General features: G+C 45.4%; 4 protein-coding genes across 14 annotated transcripts in view; all 4 read right to left on the bottom strand.

Moving 5' to 3' along the window:
- Nucleotides 1–84: 84 nt before the first annotated feature.
- Nucleotides 85–4467, bottom strand: DIABLO (diablo IAP-binding mitochondrial protein). The gene is made up of 6 exons (XM_080406691.1): nucleotides 4381–4467; nucleotides 3329–3449; nucleotides 2849–2980; nucleotides 2027–2137; nucleotides 1722–1818; nucleotides 85–754 (listed from the first exon to the last, which is right to left on the bottom strand). The coding sequence occupies exons 1-6, from the start codon at nucleotides 4425–4427 to the stop codon at nucleotides 540–542; spliced, it is 723 nt and encodes a 240-aa protein (XP_080262817.1). The 5' UTR covers nucleotides 4428–4467; the 3' UTR covers nucleotides 85–539.
- Nucleotides 3329–8946, bottom strand: LOC308071447 (uncharacterized protein). The gene is made up of 3 exons (XM_080406877.1): nucleotides 7159–8946; nucleotides 4381–5980; nucleotides 3329–3449 (listed from the first exon to the last, which is right to left on the bottom strand). The coding sequence occupies exon 2, from the start codon at nucleotides 5913–5915 to the stop codon at nucleotides 5781–5783; it is 135 nt and encodes a 44-aa protein (XP_080263003.1). The 5' UTR covers nucleotides 5916–5980; nucleotides 7159–8946; the 3' UTR covers nucleotides 3329–3449; nucleotides 4381–5780.
- A 140-nt stretch (nucleotides 8947–9086) lies between these two features.
- VPS33A (VPS33A core subunit of CORVET and HOPS complexes) lies at nucleotides 9087–19210 on the bottom strand. Of its 2 annotated transcripts, none has more exons than XM_080406222.1 (13): nucleotides 19062–19210; nucleotides 18919–18984; nucleotides 18718–18845; nucleotides 18050–18239; nucleotides 17113–17229; nucleotides 16280–16454; nucleotides 15394–15587; nucleotides 13485–13611; nucleotides 13234–13301; nucleotides 12460–12597; nucleotides 11954–12091; nucleotides 11620–11788; nucleotides 9087–11058 (listed from the first exon to the last, which is right to left on the bottom strand). In XM_080406222.1, the coding sequence occupies exons 1-13, from the start codon at nucleotides 19161–19163 to the stop codon at nucleotides 10865–10867; spliced, it is 1806 nt and encodes a 601-aa protein (XP_080262348.1). In that variant the 5' UTR covers nucleotides 19164–19210; the 3' UTR covers nucleotides 9087–10864. The 2 variants fall into 2 exon arrangements, with proteins under 2 accessions (XP_080262348.1, XP_080262349.1); XM_080406223.1 differs by having other exon boundaries at nucleotides 18718–18762.
- A 508-nt stretch (nucleotides 19211–19718) lies between these two features.
- CLIP1 (CAP-Gly domain containing linker protein 1) overlaps nucleotides 19719–23588 on the bottom strand; it is an 81104-nt gene continuing 77234 nt past the window's right edge. For 7 of the 10 annotated variants that reach the window (XM_080406081.1, XM_080406079.1, XM_080406080.1 and 4 more), the window contains 4 exons: nucleotides 23360–23519; nucleotides 22519–22604; nucleotides 21013–21137; nucleotides 19719–20323 (listed from right to left, as the gene is read on the bottom strand). In XM_080406081.1, the coding sequence (XP_080262207.1) occupies nucleotides 20101–20323; nucleotides 21013–21137; nucleotides 22519–22604; nucleotides 23360–23519 (594 nt within the window). In that variant the 3' untranslated portion in view covers nucleotides 19719–20100. The remainder of the gene's footprint in view (nucleotides 20324–21012; nucleotides 21138–22518; nucleotides 22605–23359; nucleotides 23520–23588) is intronic. The other 3 variants (XM_080406073.1, XM_080406077.1, XM_080406078.1) reach the window with 1 other exon arrangement.

Raw genomic sequence — 23588 nt, 5'->3', positions numbered from 1 at the left:
TCAGCTCTGTTACAAACTTCTTCTAAGTTCAAACAGAAAACAGCGCTTAATGTCTTACCCAAATGAGCATAACTTGCAATGAGATGCTTTTGCACAATTTAATGAAGGTATCTCCTAACAGACATCATTTACTTCACAGCTTTAAAAATAATTACTTTTAAATACTTCTTCGGCTGATACCTAGTTAGCCTCTTAAGAGAGCGCTCACAAACTATCAAACAAACCGTAGGACCCTCCCAGCAGAGAGACGATGAACAACAAGCTATCCTTGATAGCAATTTTCACATTTGCATAGTTGAACATTTCAGTAATTGAATCCATAAGTATTACAAACAAGTTACAAACAAGATAAAGGCCTTTCAGATACTTGGAATTGATTTGTAAAGCAATCCTCTTTGCTTTACAACAAAAAATGTTGGGGGGGGGGAATGGAATCATAGGCTTATTTCAGCAGTTTCCCACTATCCCACACTTAAAAGTTTGGGACCTTCAGTTTGTGATTGACTGTCACATATTCTATGGTGACTCTTAAGTTCCTTTCAGTCCTCCCGAAGATAAGGGTCCTCACCTGCCTCTGTACTTCCTAAAATACCCTGTGGCAATGAAGATTCCTCTCCTTGAGCTTTTATGAGCTCTTCTGTTTGAGCTTCAGCTAATTTGGTCTCTGCTTTCTGGGAGAGCTGTCGCACTTCTTGCACCTGCGATTTCACTAGCTGAATGTGGCTGCGGGCTGTCACGGAGGCTTGGTCTGCACCTGAAATGTAATAATTTAAATACAGTGGGTTAGAGGAGCACTCAGCAAACTTTCAATTAAGGAAGCAACTGTCTATTAATTATCATCTGCTTTGCTAAGTGTTTTGATGGCTCTTGGATGGTATTAATGCTAAATGCATTTACAGTTCATTTACCTTAAACACTATGCCTACTTGACATTTTTTTGCCACCTTGAATTCTTCCCACCCAACTGGGTTACAGCCAGCGTCTGATCAGGGCAATCAGCTTGTGCCAGTGGGTTTGAGAACTAAGCCTAGCCATCGTGTGCCAGAAACTTCTAGTCCTTGGCCTGTCTTGACACATACCAGCCGCAGGGATAGCTGTGCCACTGCTGAACTGTGAACGCTTTCTCCTCTCATGCTCCTCCTGGTTCTGTGTCTTTTTCAGGCACTTAGAGAGTGTCCCTGTGTACTCTCATTGCTTTCCTCCCCTTCTCCCCTCCAATAACTTTACTGAAGTCAGCTGCCATAACTCAATCTCAGAGTTACCAAGTCTCTGCACTTTCTGTGAAAGTGTGTATACTGTGAGAAAAGACCAAAATTAGTATCTTTCCTGCATGAAAGTGAAAATAGTCTCACTCTTTTAATAAAAGTGAATCCAGCTAGAAAGACCTACTAGACCCCCTAGATAGCCTTATTTCTGTGGCTCCTAGAACTGGGTTTGAATGTTGCATTTAAAAAGGACTAAACGCTTCCCTCAAACCTGTTTTGGTTGGTCTTGATCTAAACTGCATGTGAAGTTTCCAGGCCTAGTTCTCGGAACGCTTCTACTGGACCTGTAGCCAGTAAAAGAATGCAAGTTCTCAGCATCTCTAAAACCCAAGCACTAGTTGTAAGTTGGTACATGAACTGAATATATATTCTGTCTCTCTCTACTTCATTCTCATTCATCAAATACTGCCTAATTTCTAGGGGAAAGAAATTCTTGGTATTTCTGCTTGTGCTTACCTGATTGATATGCAGCTTCTGCTGCCATTTCTGAAAGACGTAACGCTGTCATCCAGCTGGATTCCAGCCTTAGGTATTCCTGCTGTTTTGTCGTCATCTAGGAGTCAAACAAAGTTATTACTTAACTAGATGTAACAGTATCTGAATACTTTTCCAAACAGTGCCTTTGTGAAAAGGTGAGCAAGTGAGGTGAGAACTTTCTGAGCAGAGTTTTAAGAGGCAGATTGCTGTCTGAATTATAATTTAAAAAATTGTTTGTAAAAAAAAATTTGTAAAAAAAAAATAAAATCATCTTGATTGCTTACATCAACTCTGGCTCCTATTACCACCTGCCAGACTGCATCCACCTCATCTGAATTCATTTTCCCAAGAAGATTTGCATATTGCTTGTAGAGAGACACCAGTGTATAAACTGCCTGCAAAGGAATCATTTCACACAGTTACATGACAATCTGTATATCTCTGATGTTGTCTCAGTGTTAATTAGCAAAATTGCTGAATGGTTCCAAAGATGCTTTGTTCTCCAGTTCACTGCGATTTTGGAGGCACTGACAGCATTTGCTGCTTGCCCACAGCAGTGCTGTGGACAGCATCTCTTTATATACTTGCCATACTAATAAGGAAGTAAACTGGAATGCAAATACTTTACTCAAATTGGCACTTATTTATAAAATTACAGCAATATCTTCTTGATTCAGACTTAAATATGGCTCACTGAATTCTTCTGATGAAACTCAAGTTCATGGCCTTAGAAAGGGGCACAGAAGGTAAATAAAATACCGAAGAATACAGCTGGTGTATCCTACTTAGTATGCAGGTATCCAGTAACTGTTACAAGTTTCTTTAGCCCCAATTCTGAGACATGGGTCATTTCAGCTTAAGTTCAAGCTCAAAGCAACAGCCTAACACGGCTAAAAATAACTTCTGTGTTTGGTATAGTAGAACAGTGAGCCCTATCCCACTGTTTCCTAGGGAACTGACATCTCCAACCCCCCACACCTCTTTTATTAAAATTCATAAAAAAAAGAAGTCCATTTTAAGTATGGTTTAACAGGTGTAGTTAGTGCCAGATAATTTAGTATTGCCAGTACTGACTTGCTAGCAAAGTGCGTAATCTCTCAGTTTACCTTTGTATACTCTGTCAATGCTTCAATCAATGCATACGTTGTTTGAGAGAGGAGTGTAGAAGTACTGTCTGTTACCAAGGAAACTGCTCTTTTAATCAAGGCATCATTACTGAGAGAAACTGAGTTCTGTTTCTGAAAGACAAGACATTTGCATGAGCTTTTCACTGACTTTCATATGAGTGTTATTAGTAACAAATAACTAAGGAAGAGCACCAGGGTTAGCTACAAGGTTGGACAGTCTAATTCTCCCTGCTGTTTTGCCAGTGTAAAACAAGGCAGCTGTTTTTTGCAAGGTGTTATTAAAGGTAGACATTGTCTTTCTCATTTCTTTTCCTTAACAACTTTAACAACAGACTTAAACACCTGGGATCGCCAGGAAGGAATGCAGTTCTGAGGGCGAGTACCAGTTTGTAAAATGCTAAGCAGGTGGTTTTGAATATTAAACTGTTTGCTACATGTCTCTCACTTCGGATATATTACCTCCACGACTGGGACTGCACACAACGCCACTCCCAGCCCCATGCCTGCCATTTGGTGCCATCGTCCATTCATGCCTGAGAGGCAGCGCCTAGGAATCCTGGCCAGAACAGGGAAGCTTTGTCTGGAAATGCAAGAAGCAAAGTTAAGTGCAAGAAATAACCAGCGTATGGTAGGAAATGGGTATGAAAGAGGAAAAGAACACCTAGAAGCTGCTCTAGGTGACCTCGTCTCTACCAGGCTTCTGTAATAAAGATGTGTAATAGTGAATTAGTCAGTTTAAACTTATTATTAAATATAAGCTTATTAAACATTAAGTTTGTTTAAAATTCTATTACTTAAGTGCAAGAGAAGAAAACAAACATAGCAGGTTATTAATCCTTTGAGAGCGGAAATGTATCTGATACTATCATACTGCTAATATTTAATGATAATGAAAAACAAATTAAAAAGCATGCTTAAAAGTGCTGTGTGGTACATGCAGGTGAGCAGCAGGACCAGTAATAACCTGCTGTGACCCAGCAACACTTAGGGCCTCCTGCAGCCAGTTTTATTTACATGCAAAGTTGTGTAAGTGCCCAAGGGCCCTGGGCCTGTCACTGAAACACTCGAGCAGAAGAACAGCAGCACCCAGTCATGAGAACTTTTGTGTTGTACAGCAATTTTCTGAAAATAACGAGTCACTTTTCCTTCTTCTGTACTTTGAAACTACCGAGCACCAGTGGCAAGCACTGTATGTGTATCACAACTCCTACTGCTCGTGCTATCCCACCGCGGCATCTGGAGGCGGAGGAGGTACGTTACGGCCATTTCGGTGGCACAGGCTGCCGCTCCAGCCGTGGCTGGCTCGATTACAGCGGGCAGAAGGCACGGGCCCGGAGCCGCAAAGGCCCTCAGCGGCCCGGAGCCGAGGCGGGGGCCTGACTACAGCCCTGTCGGCCGCGCCCGGCGCGCACCAGCCCGGTAACGGCCACCCGGGTGTTTGCCTGAACGCCTGCACCGCCCCCGCTCCGCCGCGCCCTCGGGCCCTGGAGCGGCGGGGGCCACCGCGGTACCTGAGGAAGGAACAGCAGCTCCGGAGCAACCGGCTGCCCGCCGCCATCTTGGGACAGGGCGGTGTGCCGGAAGTGACGTCAGCGCGCCGGGGACAGAGGGAGTTCGGAGCGGGCGGGGCTGATTTCCCGGCGCGGCGCATGCGCAGGGGGTGGGCACGTGCGGCGGGGCGCGCGGGCGGCCGTTGGCCGAGGGCGGGAGGGGCGCTGTGAGGGCGGCGGCAGCCTGAGGTGGCGGGCGGGTGGTGGCGGCTCCGCCGCCCTGGGGTCGGCTGCTCCGCCGCCCCGGTGGCTGCAGGTATCGGCGGTGCCGGGGGACACGCCTTGATGGGTCTTGGAGGCGGGAGTGTTGTTGGGAGCTCTCAGCTCGGGCCGTGCTTGGCCCGCTCCTCGGTGGGCCCTGCTGGGAGGCACCCGGCCTGCCAGCCCGGCTCAGCAGAGCGCGCCCCTCAGCTCCGTCTCAGGGCATCAGCAGGGCAGTGGGCTGAGGGTGTGCTGACTTGCCTCCCACAGGTCCTGCGCCCCAACCCGGTTTAATTCTTTGTTTTTCAAGAGGATATGATGCTGCTCTGGGTTTGGCTAGTCCTGCACTAGTGATAATCCCCAGCTTCTCCAGCAAAGGTTTCCTGTATAGTTTCACATGAAAGGCCCTCGTTAATTAAGTCTTTTTATCTATAGCAGAAATTCCTGTCTGTTCTCTATGAGAATCAGTTTACTCAGCACTGTTTACTTCTAGTGAGGCAGTGCTGTATCACAGGCACATATTTTGGCTAACTCTGTGTTTTGAGCATTTGTTGAAAAGTGTTGCACACTTGAGAGTGCCAGGTAATAGCCCTGTAGGTAATGTGGTGTTGGTGTTCCCTCATAAAACTGTAGGAAAAGGGAAACGTGCTGGTTTGAAATGTCTCTTTTCAGGACTTCTGAAAAAATGACAAGTAATTTCTGTATCTCTGCCTTCACACCTTTAATAAGGCAGAGCTGAACAAGGCAGGACTTGTTTATTTGAGATGTTGGTCATGTTTGAATTGTGTTGCATCCTTCCGCTGTGCTCGGCAGACTGCCATGCTCTCAAAGTGGGGCGTGGGGTGAGAATCTCAGGAGAAAACTGCTGAGAGGGTTTTAAATATTTCTGGGAACAGGGGCAAGTGTCTAGGAGACACAAAGAATCTGCAAGAGGCAGAAAGACTAGTAAAGTGCATGTATGCAGGTATGCAGATTTTTTTTTTTTTAAATCTTTATTCGTACATAAGAAAATAAGATTGTGATTAGACAGTAACGAAACAAAACGCTTGCAGAGTTGGCGCAGGAGCAAGGGACCGCCATTCTGTGTGCCCAGCAGACGCGCAGGACGAGCTGCATGGTGGAGCCAGTTGCCTGTGGCAGCAGCGGCAGAAGCGGAGCTCTCATTTAAGCACCAAGAAGTACGTGGTCCAGCCGGCGAGCAGCAGCGCCCCGACCAGCACGGTGTAACTGAACAGCACGAAGGCCAGCAGCTCCTTCAGCACCTTGAGAAAGTGGACGGCGAAGGAGTCCGGCATGGTTCTCCCCGGCGCTGCAGCAGGTAGGGTCTCTGGGGCTGGCTGCTGCCCTACTACTCCCCGCTCTGTAAGCAAAGAGACAGGATAAGTCTTTCTGAGCAAGGAAACTGCAGAGCCGACAGGGTGGCCCTGCTGTGGGGAGAAATGGCTGTGTTCAGGAAGGTTAATGGCCACCTGTCCTTCTAAGAAGGTTGTTAGCATCACTTCGGACTTGTATGTGCTTGCTCAGAGTCCTGTACGGGGTTGCTGAGCTGCACAGTGTTGGAAAGGAGTCCAGCAGCTGATCAAAGTCTCCAAATTATGACTGGTAACTAAGCAAATTAAAATACAGACACACAGGCAGTGGACATGGCTGTGTCAGTACAGGCCAGAAGCCCTTACAGAGCCCAGCTGGCTCCTGGTATCTTTCCCCCTGTGTCAGTGTTTGTGCATCCAGGAAGCTTCACGTTCAGAGCAGTCGCTGATGGTGCATTACCAAGACTGTGTTCTGATCAAAGTGGTCAATTTCTCCAAGGAAGCCACCATTAATATTTAATGATATAATTGCATCTAATGGAGATACTGGCACAAACAGAGCCATTTGTTTAAGAATGACGAAAAGTGGGGCTTAAATACAAGTTTGCACAGGCAAATATTTATATCTCACATTAAAAATAACCTTTAAATGGGAGACACGGTATAAGATGCTTTAGAATTCATCTTCTAGCTGTATTTTAAAGTTATACTTGCACATCGTGTTAGAAGCGATTGCTCATTTGTTAGTTTAATATAAAATCTGAACTATTTCACAGAAGTTGTTGGTTCCTTAGAGTTAAAGCTGTGAAGACCTGTCTAAACATTCTATTACCTTTCCAATTTACATGTTTTTTTAATTTTGATCATAACTGCCTGATCAAAAATAGCTATACTCTTGGTCAAGCACATAAAAGGAATTTTAAACCAGACTTATGATAAAGCTAACTTGGAAGGATTATTTATTTTCTAAACAGTCTAAAGCCAGCTAAAGTAAACTGAATTCCCATCTTGCTACTTAGAATATAAAGAGCTCTTGTGATAAAGAGTTCACTTTTTGGTCTTATTAAAGAGTTCTGAGCTTAGGCACATGTATATGTTACAGAAACTATTGCATTTTAAAACGAGCCATGGTTTCCCAGTTGTTCAAAGCATTGAAGTTTTCTATTTATAGGCTTTACATGATTTCTTGTTATCTAAAAAGATGTTAATAAAGAAATAAACTGCTTACCTAGGTAGATGATGGGCTCTACTTCGTAAAGTTCCTATTTCTCTCTAGTTTTGTTCTGCAGCTGTCCCTTGAATTTCTGGCTCCTAAATGGTTTGTGCTGTAGTTTGATCCCCTTCTGATCTGCTCGTCTGAGAGCCAGGAGTAATGAGGTTGTGTTTGCAGCCCACATGAGGACTAATGCACTAGGTGTGGTCAGGACCAGTTATTGTATGACATAGCGCCTTTTCGCTCTGTGCTGCACGGCAGTACAGAGCATGCCAAATAGCTCCCCTTCCCCAGAGCGCTTTTGTCAACAGTATTTCATGAGTTTAAGCACCGTGGCTTAACGTTACCAGGTCAAAACCTGCATTTGTTTAAATGTGGGGGGTTTTCCTCTAACAAGGAGTTGTGCCATCTTACACTTCTTATTCTGCAGTTATCTGGAAGGCTTTTGTGCCTCTTGCTCATTCTCTGAGAACCCTGTGCTTCTGTGGGCCACTTGGGGAGGAGGGTGCTCACATACAGCTGGGCATCGTCCCAGATCGGTGGCACATTACAGGATAGAACTGTGCGGGCTCTTTTTTATCAGAAGAGAGTGAGCACTGAAGATAGTCTAGTTGGTGCACTGTCACTAGTTCACTGCTCTAGCTACACCCTTGCACATCCAAGAAGTCATCCCTACCTTTTAGCGAGTGAGCACTGTAACCCCTTCTGCAGCAAGGGGGGTGGGGTGGAGAGAGGTAAGCTATATGTTTATTTTTAGCAAAACTGCTTTCTGATAATGCTATATGAAAAGTGAAAGTCCTTTGGGGTGGAGGTTAGGCAATGTTTTCTTTTTTTGCTTGTAAATCCGACAAATGCAGACAGCAGAGAGGAGGAATAGTATGTACTGCAAATCAAATCTCTTACCTACAAAGATATTATGATGTAGAAAATGGCCCCTTAATTTAATTAGGCTCTCTTGTTATCAAATTATTACCCACATGGTCAGCAAGGCCTTAGACAGAAGCAGAACATAATCAAGCTGCTCAGGAAGCCCGTTAAGTAGTAATTGCTCCTCCAGAGAATCGATCAACGTCAAGATGGCTTTTATTTTTTGTTGTTGGTGTTGGATAGTTCCAGGAAGAGACTTTGTTGAGGGTCCGCATGGCTTTAGCTTGCTGCTGGTGCAGGCTGCGGTCTGCCAAAAAATACACTGCATTGTTGATCAATCAGAGTTTGCCTAAGTATATGGCAAAAAGTATTTTCAAAATAAGTTTTGCCTCTAGTGTAACTAAAACCCACAGAAATTTGCTGGTCCAAGTGAAAGAGTAAGCAAGCTGTTGAACTGGTTCTTTGCATAGTTTCCTTTATTCATTTGTGGTGTGGTTTTTACAGGCCATAACCTGAGTTCACAAACTAGCCTGATCAGTGCTATTAACTTCCTTGTGATTAGTTCAAATTTTAAGATTAAAAAAAATGTATCTGGAAATTGCAATAATACAAAGACCCTCAAGGCCAAGCCAAGGGCACTCCCTAAGGATTGTGCTGAATCACATTATTTCTTATTTTTCTCTGCACAGTAACATCTAATTTTTGATCCAGTGCTACTTCCATTTTCTTTTTAAATTCTGTGAAATTACCTACTTCACAGTGGAACTGTGGAAATAATGCAGAGCAAGGCAATCCACGTTTGCTCCTTGCATCATTGTCAAAGCTGCAGCATGTTTTGTTTTTGTAAGACAAATAGACAAGTTGCCCACCCACCTGGTCTCCAATCATTAAAAATGTACTTTTCTTTAGAAGTCAGGAAATCCTGTAAGTATTTCTGATGTAGTATGCTAAGTGGCAGAACAGAATGCAATTAGTGCATAAGCCTAAAGAAAAAACATCCAGATGTTAGAAAAATAGTTTCAACTTGTAATTCAGTTATCCTGGGGCACGGGGAGAAGGATACAGCTACCACAATGCAGGGGTTTATTTTATTTATTTTTGTATTCCAGAGAAAGAGAGTGTGAGCAAACACTTTCAATCAAAGATCAAATACAATTTTGCTTTATTCTAATAAGTAAACTGAAGTTAAACAGACAGAGGGGCTCTGTGAAGGGGCCGATTTGGCAGAACTCAACCTGGCAAAAAACCAAGAGACTGAAACCCACAGTCATAACTGCTTGGAAAAATGAAAGTTTTTTTGGGACATATTATGCATAATGCAGGATAACTAAGATCAGAAATGTTTGCAAAGAGAGTGATTTAAGGTGTGGGGTGGGTTTTAAGTTGTTCTTAAGAGTGAAATGCAGCGTGAAACAGAGTCCCCAGTGGTTGCTGTTGAAGCATGTGGGTATAGTGACAGTGAGCAGGCAAGGGGCTGAGGTGTAGCAGCACAGGCACAAGCCATGAGCCCTGGTCTGCCTTCCCAGCCTTTGGCACTTAGCAAGGCTGAGTCTTTTGGAGCCAGAAGCTGCCTCTTGCACACACTGGCTCAGCAACACCAAAGACCCAGCTATAAAGACCATGGAAAATTCCATTTTCTAAGTCTGAGCTCTACAACAGCTTGTGGCAGCAAGTACAATTTATAAACTGAACAGGGGGGTGAAAAAAGTGTCTGTTTCAAACCCACTGTTTACTAGGTCACTGACCTAGCTATTTTTGGCCTGAGTCTCACACGGGGAGTGTTTGTGTGTGTCTTCAAACACAAGCTCTTGACACACTGATGTAATTCATACTCTGGAGTAGCCTTCCAGAGTCAGGTGGGTGTACCTAGGACAAACAAGCCACCTCACACCAATCCCTTGAGAGGGTGATTGAATTTAAAGGTTCAACTGTCTCCCTCACACTCTGGATGCATTTGGTTGTATTAGTAGTCACTGCTGTTGACATGCATGTGGATAGTTTAAGGTTTAGCTGTTGCTGCAGGAAACCCAATGAATGCCTTTGCTAAAGCACACAGGACAGCGGACTTGTGTGGCCTACAGGTAACTAACTGTAACAGAGAACTTGTTGGAGTACAGCACCTGCCAGTGCATTATTCTAGATGCCTGAGAGCCACAAAGTTTCTAAACCTAAAAAAGTTACTTCTTCCCCTTCACAGCAATTCTCTTTCTGTTGTACAATCAGATGCCAAGGATGTGAAAAAATTTAGCTACTGTGGCCTGGCCCTTGCTGCTGTCTGTTGATGTGAATGTGCTGGAGCTGGGGGAAGCACAGATTCGTTGGTTTTCACCAGAAAGATGAGCAGGAAACTGAACCCTGGGTACAGATCTCTGACAGAAACAGATCCAGTGCATTGATGGAATGTATCAGGCACCAGAGAGACAGACAGACTAGGAACACTGGTATGAAATCAGGAACAGAAAACATCCTGCCTCCTCAGCACCTGAGGAGGGTGAAAAGAAGTAATCACATCTCCCACTAAAATGAAACTGAGAGAAAGAAAAGAAGCAATTTGCCAAATAGAAGGACCAGGGCAAACCCCCACTCCCCCAGCGCTCATTTGCCATTTCAGACCACGAGCAGGGATCTCTCTTTCTTCCACTGTGTATTTCGTTTTTAGTGCCTTTCAGAACTGCTTGTCTACTAGGAAATTCCACAAACAGTCAGAACAAGTGCAGAGAGGGATGAGGGTAATTGCATGATGAGCTGGTCTTGGGAGAGCTTCTTTCACTGTCATATTTTGCTGATGTTCAAGCAGCCATGCCAGAAGACGTCGCACAGGGCCTCTCACTTTCACTGTCTCTCGCCACAAACCCTAGAAAGGGGCAGGCTCCAGTTTTTCCATCAAGGATTTAATCCAGCTTGTTCCATTGATGAGTTTTGTAGTGGCAATGACATATTCTGTGCCCCCATCTTCCATCTGGGACAGAAATCGCAGTGCAGCAATTTCTGCATACGTTACACCTCCCAGGAAGAACACCAGAGTGACTCGGTTCTCACCGTGTTGACCTGTGCATTCAGAGAAGTTTACAGGTTGTTTTAGTTTCATTTTTACACCTCCCATCCCTGTCAGTCAAACTCAAAATGTCCTAAAACTAAACTAAAGATAGCAGCTGAATTAGAGGAGAAACCTACTGGGTGGAATTCCAGACTGGGGCCCAGAAATGCAGACTCTACTCCCAGCTCTGGCGTCTCTTTGCAGGAAGTGCTTGTGCCTTCCCAGGCTTAATGCTAGGAGCGTGATGCTGACCTTCTTTCTAAAGTGTTACTTAATAAAATCACAGTGGAAGGTTAGGGTTTATTTTAGTACCCTGATGAAAAGTTAAACAAATGTACAACTCCACAGTGCACGTGGCACTGTCCATTAATGGAAGGCTGAATATGTGACTGGATGTTTTTAAAGAGGCCAGAAATCTCTCTGTAAAAATGGGTTAGGTAGATCTCCTACTGCAGTAGGACAGGGAGATAAGAAAGATGCTGGACTCTTCCAGCCCTCGTTTCAGTTTGCCTCATTCCAGCCTAACAGAGATGCATCTCCTTTTAAAGAATGGGAAACAAAGCAATACTTACGCTTTTTCTGAAGGCCAGTAGGTAACTGCTGTCTCTCTTCAAAATGGGGACCTGGCAGCATCTTTAACACCTCCTCTATGCTCCGCCACCCTGGCCGAGCCAGTAGCTGTGCCAGGCGTACGCTCAGTGGAGCATAGCCACTGTACACATAGGAAATATCGTTTGGGTTCTGCAGGAGAGAGCAGAATGTAATCAGCAGGTGAGTGTTACTTCATGCTGCAAAACAGCACCAGAGATTTAAAAAAAACCAACCAAAACAAAACAAAAAGGTTTTCCTGCTGCACATAATTCTGTATTGTTAGATGTAATGTTCACTGCCGAGGCCCCTGTTTACCTGTTCGTTAACATCATCCATCCATAAGCGCAGGGTTTTTCTGATCGTTGGGTAGTTATTCCTACCACTTGTCTGAGGTTTCAGGAGTCCAGCCTTTTCTAAGTTGTTTAAGGTCAATACATGTTCATAGCCGTAAGTCTGTAATAGGAAGAATTCACCTTTAATACCATGTCAATAATCCATGATCAGTGTTAAAAAAAAAAGAAAAAGGCAAAGATGCTAGTTTAAAAAACTTTTTTGGTTAAGATCTATTTGGGGTTTAAATCACAATAGTAAAAGTGAACTGATATAAACCTCTCTGTATCTACATGTTGTAAATCATATATATGCATCTCCTAAGTCATTGCTAACAGCCTAAGCAGAAGCCCCAGCACTCCAACTGTACACACTGGAAAGCAACACTACCCATGTATAAGATATGTCTGTCTCGAATGCAAGTGTTGTAGAGCTGAGGATTTAATGTGAATTTTCTCAGAAATTTGTTGATCCTAAAGTTACAGCCCCACCTGGAGAATCTCTCTTTTGTAATGGTCCAGAACCTTCTGCTTCAGTCCACTATTGCATACAGATTGCAAGCAAACGAGACGTAAGATCTTGATTAATGGATGTTTTTGAGCTATGCAGTCTTCAATGTAATTGTTAACCTATTAAAAAAAAACAACAAAACAACATAAGCTGTTATTTAAAGACCTGTTAAAATGTCTAGAAGACCTGGAAAGAAAGATCTAGTTTTGCCTAGTATCTCCAACACAGCAAGAAAGAGGGTGCAGCTGCTCTCCAGGCAGCTCAAGACCACCTGTAAGACAGTGATCCAGCACTGGTTCCACCCAGCGTTTTTCTAAAGCATGTGGGTTCCACAGCCAGTACCTAAACTTTGTCTGAAGCACTGAAAAAATTCTGATGATGGTGTTCAATCTTTCACTGATCCCTCCCAGCACATAGTGCCCCTGTACAAGTCAAAACATCCCAGCTGTATACGGACAATGAGAGGTAACCGGAGCCCAGCAAAGCACACAGTACACCACCACCTCCCAGTACATTCAGTGACCTGAATTCAGTGATCACTACAATCCAGTGATTTCAGCATCACTGGAATAATACTGCAGATGTGCAAGGAGACTCGTGAGAATTCACAGCCTTGACACTGGAAGGAGACAGACATCACCTATATGAGATGTTTCCTCTCTCTCTCTCAAAAAAACAAATGGAAAAAACCCCAGAGAAATATGCTGGAGTTTTTTTTAAGACATGAGAGTCACTAATTGTCATTATCTACTTACCTTGTCTGTGTCTATTCCAGACATGAACTCTTGTTCCACTGTTAAATTATCAAAGAAATCTTCAGATGCTTTGGGAAAAGAATGAAAATCAATACAATAGCAACTGACAGCTACATTTTTCTACATTTAACATTTCAGCAGAGATGCACTGGATGGAGCAAAGCCAGTTTTTGCCAAGCTGAATGATGTCCATCCAGCTGTCTTGCATCTTGCTGTATTTAAATTAGTCAGCCTATTGAACACGTACTCACTGGTGATATCTTTGATGAGCTCTGCAATGGAGGTGTGGTTTGCTAGAGAACTTCTTGCTGCCTGCATGTGTGGCAACTGTGAGACAAACTGCTTAATCTCTCCAACGGTTTTCGCGTGGTGTCTTTCCTAAAGAAATCCGTTGCTTAGGTTAGGTCCTGCTCAGATGAATAACACCAACCTGATTATCTTATTGTGAGAAAGTTTTTTGCTGTACTCACTGCAACAGCAGATACCATTAGAGATATGCAACCTTTTAGGCAAAAGACTTCAAATGCTTATGCTAAAGTCACAGCATTACCTGCAACAGCACTTTGATCAATAGAAGAGGCAGGATGTAATAGAACAGGATCATTAGACTGGGTTTTTTCCATTGTACCAGTATTGCCAATCGCTTTTCTCCACCTTTGTCTGACTTCAGCCATCATGATCTGCTCCTCAGTTTCCCTACCAGCAAAACTACCTTTTCCATGCAAAGATGAATTACTTTGCCAGCTGCCAGTAAACACAGAGCTCAAGGCAAATGCAGTCAGAGACGGGGGACACTTCCCTTCAAAGCAGTAGCGAAAGGTGCTGAGGAACTGGGCTGGTGGGGCCTGCGTCCCTCGCAAGCAGAAGGCTGCCATTCACTGTACCTGGCTGTAACAACGGCCCAGGTTTTGAGCAAGGATCTGATGAAGCATAATGCGGACTCCAGCTTTCAGAGCAGTCCAGAGGTCTGTATTTCATTTGCTACTTGCCTCTTGCTGTAACTTGGAATAAAAATAATAATTTGACTCATGTGAAGGATTTAAACGGGCAAGTGCTGGCAGGAGAGTGATAATTAATGATGAAACCTGCAATTTAATAAGGCCTCTGCTGCCAATACGCTGCTGTTTCATTATCACCTATTATCTCTGACAATTTCTTAGATTTCCTTTTTTTTTTTCTTTCCTTTAACAACCAGTATGAATAATCCATCTTTAGCACTTTCAGCACTAATATTGCAGTAATAGATATGTACTAGGAGATGAGGCTGAGCACACAGTATTTTGGTTAAGGTACTGCTACCTCCTCTTAAATGTGGCACCAGTGAAGAGGCAAAGAAAAAACGAAGGAAATACAATCAATGTGACAAGTTCTCTTGAGAATCACCATGAAGTGTGAAAGCAGAGACATGGGATCTCACTTTCTTTATGAATCAACAGGATGTTTTCAAACAAAACCACAAACATACCCCGCAACACTCTCCAGCTTTGTCTAAGGTGACACATGAGCATGAATTTACAGCTCAAACCTCCTGTAAGACAACGGTCTTTTTCACATTCCTATTGTTTTTTATGCCAGTTATACTCTGTGAATGTACACTTTGCAGTTTCAGTTCTTAAAGCCTTTTCTCTGCATCCTCAGTGAATACAAAGGGAAAAAGACCCTGGAACCTAGCTCACAGGTAACAACAGTGACAAAGTGGAATTGATCAGTAGCTAAAATTAACCTTTGGCCTCTTGCAGAGGGAAACAGCACCTGACTGTTCTGCAGACTGAAGAAAGTTATTCCCATTATGGGAACTACAGGCTCACACAGCAGAAATGTGGTTAGGCTAGCTCCGAGCCAAGCTTTTAACAGTGAGGATAGGAAAACCTCCGCAACAGAGGTGTGGGGAGAAGCAAAGAGAGGATCTGCAGTACTACAGGATTCTTAAGAGGAGATTTGACCAACACCTACTCAGAACAGTGAAAGTGGAGCTAATCTCATCCCAGAGCAGGGGAACAGACTGGAGTGGCTTCTGAAGACTACCTGGTTTTTCTGTCTAGGGGATTACTCCATGGCAACAGCTCGAGCTGCCAGTCACAACAGCCCGGCTGAATGCAGACTGCGACTTAACTGATGGCAAGAATGCCCAAGGGATGCACAGTTGGATATGGGCCTCACCTCAAAGGCTGCTGAGATGATCTTGGCTTTCTTGCTCAGCACTGACCCCACAGCATTGAAGTTCTTGTCTCGGATTTCAGCATACAGCTCTTCAGCAGAGTTCAGCTGGAGCTTCTTGGGTTCTGTGGGGAGATCCTTCCCACCCTCGCCCTGCTTCTTTGGGGCAAACTTCTCAGGAGGGAGTTTCACATAAGCTGAAATGCAGAGAAATAGTCCTTGTAAGTACTGGAACTTCACCGCCAGAAGTTAAGCAGGCTGTGGAAACGTGTCCCTTAAGCTGGAAACAATTCTGAGCAGCAAAGCAAATAAATGCCCAGACAACTCAGTATGTGTTAGTTAAGGAGAGTCTCCTCGTACTCACCCAGGGACCTATACAAACATACGTGATCAGAACCCCAATGTTAGCCACCCTGCTTTCAAAGAGGTTTGGAGACAGGATTCCGGCCAGTCTTCAGTACAGCAGGAAGGATTAAAATCCATAAATGCCTCTCTGGAGTTTTCCTTACTACCTGCTGAAGAGCAGGAGAAAGCTCTGAATAGCCTTTCACAAACTGTTCCCATCCCCTCGGCGCGGCACATGAGCCAGCCAGGCTGGAGGGTGAAAGCACACACTAACAGTTCTACTCCCATACCGTATGTTCTGTGTCACTGTGTCTGCACCCGGCTGACATCCAAACTACACCCATTCAAAAAGCATGCACTGTGCTCTGCTCCCTATTCTAGGCAAAAAGAGAGCCAGAGCTGGTCTTGGGACTGGACCATCCCTGCACTAAGTTCAGGTGACCGGCTCTCACATCACAGTCATTTAGTGAAGCAAAAACCCACCTGACACACTGCAACCTGCTCCAGCATGCCAGAGGGCTCCCCCTTACCCAGCAGTACTCACTGTTCTGAATTCCATAGATTTCATCTATCAGCCCTTCATACGTCAGCTGCGTAGCTAATGGCGTCAGCAGATCAACATTGCGGTCCAGCAACAAGAGCGTATCAAAGACGGGAAATATCGAGTTCTGGCTTCCAGGGAACTCACGCTTCATCCTGATCATCATGTTAGCCACGTGCTGAAAATAAATCACATTGGTCTGGTTATGGTGCCTACAAGTACATGCACCTGCAAGTATGGGCTGCATAATGTGTGAAGGAAGAGAATGGCAAGAGGTACAAATGGGCTGACAGATGGCAGCAGAATGAGGCAAAGAAAAAGTCCTTTTCTGCTGCTCTCTGCAGTTTAGCAAGGCAGTGACTGTGCCCAAAGCACTGGGTTCATCTCAAACTGCTCCCTCATTACAAAAGGTACCAATTAAACTGTAGGTTAATCAGAGAGAAAAGGGTGAGTTATAGGGAGACATGAAAAACCTAAGGCATGAACAGTAGGTTATGCATTTCCCAATTGATTCAGCCCTTCTGCTACCAACAGAGCAGCTAAGTGTTAAAACTCCACAGAAAGAACAACTGCTGAAAATACGAAGGCTGTGTACCTATAAGCAAAAAGCACATGAAATCAGACAAATCCTCCTGACAGGAAGCCTTATGGAACAGCAAAGCTCATTCTTTTGGCCAGAGATGACAAAGACCTGATGGCCATGACCCTGAAATTCTAATATGACAAGCAGGGTCCATGACTGGATTCAAAAAACCCACAGGTGCATTTAACCAAACACTCCTTAAGGCAGTTACAAAGAACAAGATGCATTTTTTCAGCAACAGCATTCGCCTCACCCGGGCACACTCGCCCTTCCCAAAAATCTGCGGGATGGTTCCGTAGAGAGCCTGCAGCGTCATCAGCCCCTTTGCCGCATGGTACAGACTCGTCTGGTCACTCTCCAGGTAACATTCCTAAAAACCAAGAAGGATTCCCAATGGGAGGTGTCGATTTGGCACAGCTGCTTCCGCAGCAGAACGTGGTCCATGTGAACAGTTCAGAGACATATGCTGGGGAAACAACTACGGCTGTTGGCAAATACACACCTTATCTGTGCTGCTGCTGTATTAAAGCATTTGATCGGACCAGCCACTAATATTTTTTAACTCCACACACTACTCCCAGTTTGATGGGGAGAAGTGAGAGAGCCAGAAAGTGACTGCGAAAAGCCTCTCCCTCTAATTAGGCTAATCGGAGCGCACAACACCTCATTGTAGCTGCGACAAGCAGCTGCAAGCCCTGATGCGTCCTCTGGGCTACATTTAATAAGGCAGAGACGGCCAAAGCAGCTCTCAAACCTTTCTGTCCCCAGACACAGCACTCTGAGAAGAGGATACACTGCTGGTATGTGCCAGCTGTTAATTCTCAGTGCAGCTTAGCGTGCAGGATTAACCATTGTACACGGCTCTTTGGCTGTGTGTTGGCAACAAACTGCACTGGCTCTTTGTAATAACTAAATATTTTAAGCCTCACGAATACTCGATCTGTGAAGATAACAGCAGCAGTTAGAGCTGGAGTGCAGCTTGGTGCAGTTTTCCTTCAGCGTTTAGTCAGAAAACAGCCAGAGAAGTTCAGGCTCAGTTCAGCGCTTGGGATCAAGCCACGTCGGCTCTGCAGGGCCCTTCCCTGCTGCGCAGGGCACCCACAAACCCTCCGAGAGCCTCTGTTCCAAACACCAGCAGCTGACAACAAAAACACTGAGCATTTCTCCTCGAAGAGGAGCCGAGTGCTTACCTTGAAGGCACTCTCAGACTCCATGGAGAGCAGGTCTCCGTCGAAGGGTATCAAGTCCAGGCTGTACTGCTCTCGGTGGATGAAGGACCCCAGCACACCCTGCTCCTTCAACCACTGCTCGCACAGCAGGCTGCGGCGTGGCACGAAGAGGATGTGGAAGTCCCTCTGGGGAGAACGGCCTCTGTCCTCCCTGGAAGAGTCACAGGCAGGAGCACAGCAAAGGGTAACTGGGCTGCATGGGTGACCAGTGCAGGCAGCGGGCTGGGAGCACTGAATTCCAATGAAATGGGAATGCTGCACTTGGTTGTTATTACCAACTTTGTATTTCAGAATGGGTTTTGCCCAGCCAATTTCACAGCCACAGGGTGTTCACAGCCACAGGACAGGTGCTGTGACACCAGGGCGAGGCGACTCGGTTTCCCTGCGGTTCTGCAGGAAGGTTTTCCCTGCAGTTCCATACAGGAGGGCTGCTCAAAGCATGACTCGTGCCACCTAATTAGAAGGAACACAGGCGTGTGCCCTCAAGTGACCCCCCCCTCTTCCCAAGGCATCTCCCACCCTGACTGCAGCCCACCAGTGGTGACAAACCACGTGGCACTTCCAGGCCAGACCTGTCCCCTCTCTGCGGTGGGGGCCCAGGGGACGGAGACCCCCGGGGCAGAGCACACCTGAGCACGTTGTCCGTGATGATGTCCATCAGCTCCAGCTTGGGCCTGACGAAGAAGATGATGTTCTTGACATCTGCCTGCGGCAGGCGGCCCGGCTTGAGCGTGAACATCTTCTCCACCTCATGTTCCTAGGTGGACACGGCGCTCAGCGCCCGGACACGACGGCCCCCCCCCTTCCCCAGCGCCCCCCGCCGCGCCCACCTTCAGCAGCGAGTACTGCGCGATCAACCCGAAGGGCCCGGTCAGCGACTCGTCCCACACGATAGCCTGCGGGAAGGGGCAGAAGGGTCAGGCCCGAGCCCCGCCGCCGCCCCCCCGGGACCCCCCTCGCCCCCGCCACTCACCTTGGAGCCCGCGCACTTATCGAGGAACTCGCGCAGCTCCCTGCGCCCCGCTTCGCGCAGCGCCGTCAGGTTAACGCGCCCCGAGCTGAGATGCGCCGCCATCACCACCCGCCGTCTCACGTGACCCCCGCCACGTGACCCCGCCCACCCCGCCACCCGCCACAGCGCCCCCTGGCGGCCTGAGCGTCCCCCCACCCTGTTAATCCATCTCCTTACCCTGCAGCCACAGGGCAACATTCCCAACGGGACCCAAGCGCATGGAAGAACACACACCTTTTTTTTTTTTCCAAAATAGAACTTTAATATATATATGCATATATACACACACACTATATAGAAGCGGAAAGAATGAAAAAAAACCGGGATGTCCCACAAACAGTTTTAGGTATGCACAACACCCGGATTTCTACCCCACCCCCACCCCCCGCAGCAGCTCCCCTTCTTACCTGCCTGTGAGTTCACGTTTCACACCGACATCAAACCACAACCCAGAGCTCATGTTTGCTGAACAAAATCAATCGCAACCAAACGAGGAAATTAAAATAAAGGATGAAATATTTTTCAACCCAGTCCAGTGTCAAAAAAAAGCTTAAAAATCTAAATGTACAAATTCAGCCTTAAAATGGTTTAGTGCAAATATGAAAATTAACAGCATAATTTTAAGGTATTTAAATAAGCTTTAATATAGCTATATTGCTTCATTCCTATACATGTTTTTCCATCGACAGACACAACAGCATGGGGGCATTTCTTGTTAAAGAGTAGGGACAAACCCAGAACCTGGGAAGAAACAGCATAAAGTCATTTGTTAAATCATGTATTTATATTTCACTTCAGTTTATTAAAAGGAGATAGGGTATTTATTAGTGGAGGAGCAAAATATTTATCAATTTACTGATTCTGGAGTGGATGGGCAAGGGGAATGGGAGCAAGGGGGCCAAGAAATGTTGTCCCTTTTCCTGACATTCAGCACAGACAAATGCTGGTGGTATAAATTGTCTGATCGGGGCACACAGTGTCCTCCTGGCCACGTGTGGCATTAGAAGGTCTCATCATCATTGCAGTCGGCCGTCCAGTGCCCAAACATCTCGCAGGTATCACAATAGGGGCGTTCCTCTCTCCTGCTGCCATGGTAAGCCGAGTGGGGTGGCTCCTCCAGCATCTGTGCCTGGGTCGGACAGTCTTCAGTGTCGTGAAGATCAAAGCAGCCGCAGATGTCACAGAAGAGACGAGGCTTCTTCTTTGACAAGCTTTCTTCCTCACTGCAAGAACAGCACCAGCACAAGTCAAGCAGGGCACTTCTTCATAGAGGAGAAAGGCCTGGCTCCCTGCCCCGCACTGTAAGTTGTCTCGTAATTACTGAGACCAAGGAAACACCACAGTGGTCAACAGCAAAAAATAATTATAAAAGCCCTTCTCAGGTTTTTCTGACATCTTGACTACTTTGCAGGACCCCCACAATCCCTTACATTGTAATATTTACCAAACTGCTTTGTTTGTGTAAATATTTGCACAAATGCAGACACCAGTCAAAAAAAACCCCACATGTAAACTAGTTTCTCTTTTCCCTTGAAAGGAGAGATATGAAGTCACAATGTATCAAATTGGTTTTAGTTCTATTTCTCTGGACTGGATCTCCCTATCCCAGTGCAGCTACCCGCCTCTTGGGAGCACAGGCTCTTCTCCTTAGGTTGGGAAGAGCCAGACTTGACCCAGACTGATCACGTGTATGTTAGGATACTTCAGCACTTGTGATCGAGCTACAGAGAATCATTTTGCACCACCAGATACACCATAGTCACAGACCTAAAACCAAGGCTGGTTCAGTCATTAAGTTCAAGAGAAAGTTGTTTGTCCTTCCTGACAGCTGGAATCAGGCCGCTGCACTGTGCAGCTAACAACTGACTGCTACCACCAAAACACAAACCGAGGTTTCCTTTAGGATTTATACCTGTCATAGTTATTTATCTCCTCTTCGTTGCCATTGAGGGCTGCTTCACACATTCTTTGTATTTTCAAGTTCAATTCTTCGTTTCTCCTTTGCAGATCTACTATCACTGAATTCAGGAAGTCGATCTGTGACAGTCAAGAACAAGGACGGTTGTCAGCAGGTTGGGACTGCACTTCAGAGACAGCGAGCAACAAAGGAATAACCCTCAAACTGACATGTGCAGATCTGCATTAATTCTTACCACTGCGTCACTGTATTACAGAGAGCACCTGTGGACACTGATAGAACAAGGGACAGGAGCTTCCCAAAGGACCCCTGAGACACCCAGCAGGATTTCTGCGCAGGGAGCTACGTCCTTCTGCCCAGCCAGCATGTCTGACAGACATCAGTGGGTCTCAACCCACCACCGATCAAGTTCTTTTTCTAATGTTATGTTTTGAACATAAATCCAGCTGTGTAGTTCTGACCAGAACAGCGTCTCTGTTCCCCTGAGCCTGCCGCTCTGGTGGATACTCTCAGAGCTATCCCAAAGTGGACAGTGGGCACTGGAACAGCACAGCGCACCCATCGGCATCTCCGAAAGCTAGAGAACCACAGAGATCAGCAAGCCAGCACTGCAGCAGCACTGCTGAATGTAATCAAGTAATGCTTGGCAAATTAACATAGTGAATAAAATAAAGGAAGCCAAGAAGTGGAACAAACCTCGTGCTGATTGGAAGGAAGGGTTGCCATCAGCAGGTGAGTTGAAGGATGCAAAAAAAAAAAAAACAGAAAAAGAGATTGGTGGTCAGTGTATGTTAATTACACTACTTCTGACCTCTGTACAGACTAGGAAGGATATTTTTTAATCAATATGACCGACATTAGTGATCTAACAGGGACTTTATAATGAGCAGAAGGTGCTTCTGTTGTAACCGTGTTTCCCAGGCATTTGTTGTCACAGGCCGCACTTCTCATGTTCATTATGATTATCATTCTGCTTGGTACACGTTTTTCCTGTTACCAAGCACGTGACAAATGAGCAATGTCTTTGCTCTGCTGCTGCCAACCTTCACTCAGAGTAAAGTTCTGCATTAAAAATGAGCAAAGATCAGTATTTCCAACAGCAGAAGTTTAGAAGCAGCATGGGGAGCTCGGGTAGCCCACTGCCCCAAGATGGCAAGCACCACAGATACAGGTGGGCAACGCCTTACTCCTTGTGCGCATCCAAGCAACCTTTGGAAAGAACACCAAGGGGCAGCTCCTGCGTGTGCTCTGCTGGGCTGCACCTCACCAACAGGCTGCAGGTCAAAACTTGCCACCCCTGCTGCCCTGCTTGCCTTCTCACGTTCCAATAACCTGAACTATTTCTCCAGTATCACTCATCACTTGATTCTTAGTATTTACTGTCATTAAGATTTCCTTTCAGAAGCACAAGGTTCCAAGATAAATCTGCCCATTATAATCCTGACGTACAAAATCTTGTAGAAACTGTTTTTTGAAAAATATTTCACTGCCAAGACACACCGCTGTTTTAGCATGCTGATGTCTCAGATCAAGTACCTGCTTCTCTTTTGCAATTTCATCTTGAAGTAGATTAGCAGCAATGTCACCTTTAAAGAAAAAAAACCAGACAAGGTATAATATGAGGCATACAATGGCTTAAGGCAGAGACTGAAATAATGTAATAGTCTCTAGTCTCCAAAACATCTTATTCTCGTTACTTCTAATCACTCAGTATAAGCTTCGGTATGAGGGACTTTTCTGGGGAACTGTTTGACCACTGCATTGCAGAAGCATATTCGATACTGTATGTTACTTATTAAAATACAAAAAATGTATGTATAGGTGACAACTAAAGTTCACAAATCTCCTAAATCACACATCTCTAAAGTTGCAGAGATGAGCCCGTAGGACAAAGCTTAAGGAGCTCAACATAAGGTAAGCGCGAGTGTATAAAATGTGGGACTCAGTCCTGTGCTCAGGTAGGCGGTTTTGTTACGATGCCTACCTGTCACTTTGCAGCTCCAGCAAGGAAAATGAAAACCAGCCTGAGAAAGGCTCTTTCACAGAAGCCACACCATGAGCAGGATAAAATTTTACAGCTTATACACACGTTCCATTTCAAGTCGAATTGCCCCCCACCCGGGTGAAAATGGGGTTAACTGGCAATGTCAGTAGCTTCCATGTTTTGCAGCTGGTCAGGCTTCCTTCATTCAAATCTCATGTGTGTTCTGCAACAGGAAAGTCACCTTTCTCAGGAGGTTCAGTTAGTAAAGCCTCCTTTTGACTATCTGGTTAACAGCTGCAAAAATCTACAAGATCAAAGCTGAAGGCACAGAGGCAGCAGAGAGGTACTCTCTTTTACCTGAGGAGCTTGTTACAGTTAAAGGCTGTTCGTTGTTTTCCTTGAGCTTTTGCTCCAAGTTCTTCACTTTTTCCTCAAGTTCCAGTTTGTCAGACTCCAGTGACTTAACCACTGACTGCAAGGTTTTTGCAGACGCGTTTTCTCCACGGAGCACTGTGATCTGTAAGAATTATTTGAGAATGCTTAGATCTTCCAGAACAAAGTCAGAGAACCAAGGCGACATCCTTAG

The sequence above is a fragment of the Falco punctatus genome, assembly GCF_963210335.1.
Source record: "Falco punctatus genome assembly, chromosome: 1".
NCBI classification, from domain to species: Eukaryota; Metazoa; Chordata; class Aves; order Falconiformes; family Falconidae; genus Falco; species Falco punctatus.
The sequence above is the reverse complement of the archived record's forward strand: the minus strand, read 5'-3'. Positions and strand labels throughout refer to the sequence as shown.

Bases quoted from the DNA above. Each gene is read 5' to 3' on its own strand.
- DIABLO (XM_080406691.1), bottom strand. From the start codon at position 4,427: ATGGCGGCGGGCAGCCGGTTGCTCCGGAGCTGCTGTTCCTTCCTCAG. The intron at 3,450-4,380 runs GTACCGCGGTGG...TTGCATTTCCAG, and splicing joins AGCTGCTGTTCCTTCCTCAG to ACAAAGCTTCCCTGTTCTGG. The intron at 755-1,721 runs GTAAGCACAAGC...ATTACATTTCAG, and splicing joins AGAAGCTGCATATCAATCAG to GTGCAGACCAAGCCTCCGTG.
- LOC308071447 (XM_080406877.1), bottom strand. From the start codon at position 5,915: ATGCCGGACTCCTTCGCCGTCCACTTTCTCAAGGTGCTGAAGGAGCTG.
- VPS33A (XM_080406222.1), bottom strand. From the start codon at position 19,163: ATGGCGGCGCATCTCAGCTCGGGGCGCGTTAACCTGACGGCGCTGCGC. The intron at 17,230-18,049 runs GTAAGCACTCGG...CTTGGTTTTTAG, and splicing joins AGTCTGAGAGTGCCTTCAAG to GAATGTTACCTGGAGAGTGA. The intron at 12,598-13,233 runs GTAAGTAGATAA...TTTTTTTAATAG, and splicing joins CTGGAATAGACACAGACAAG to GTTAACAATTACATTGAAGA.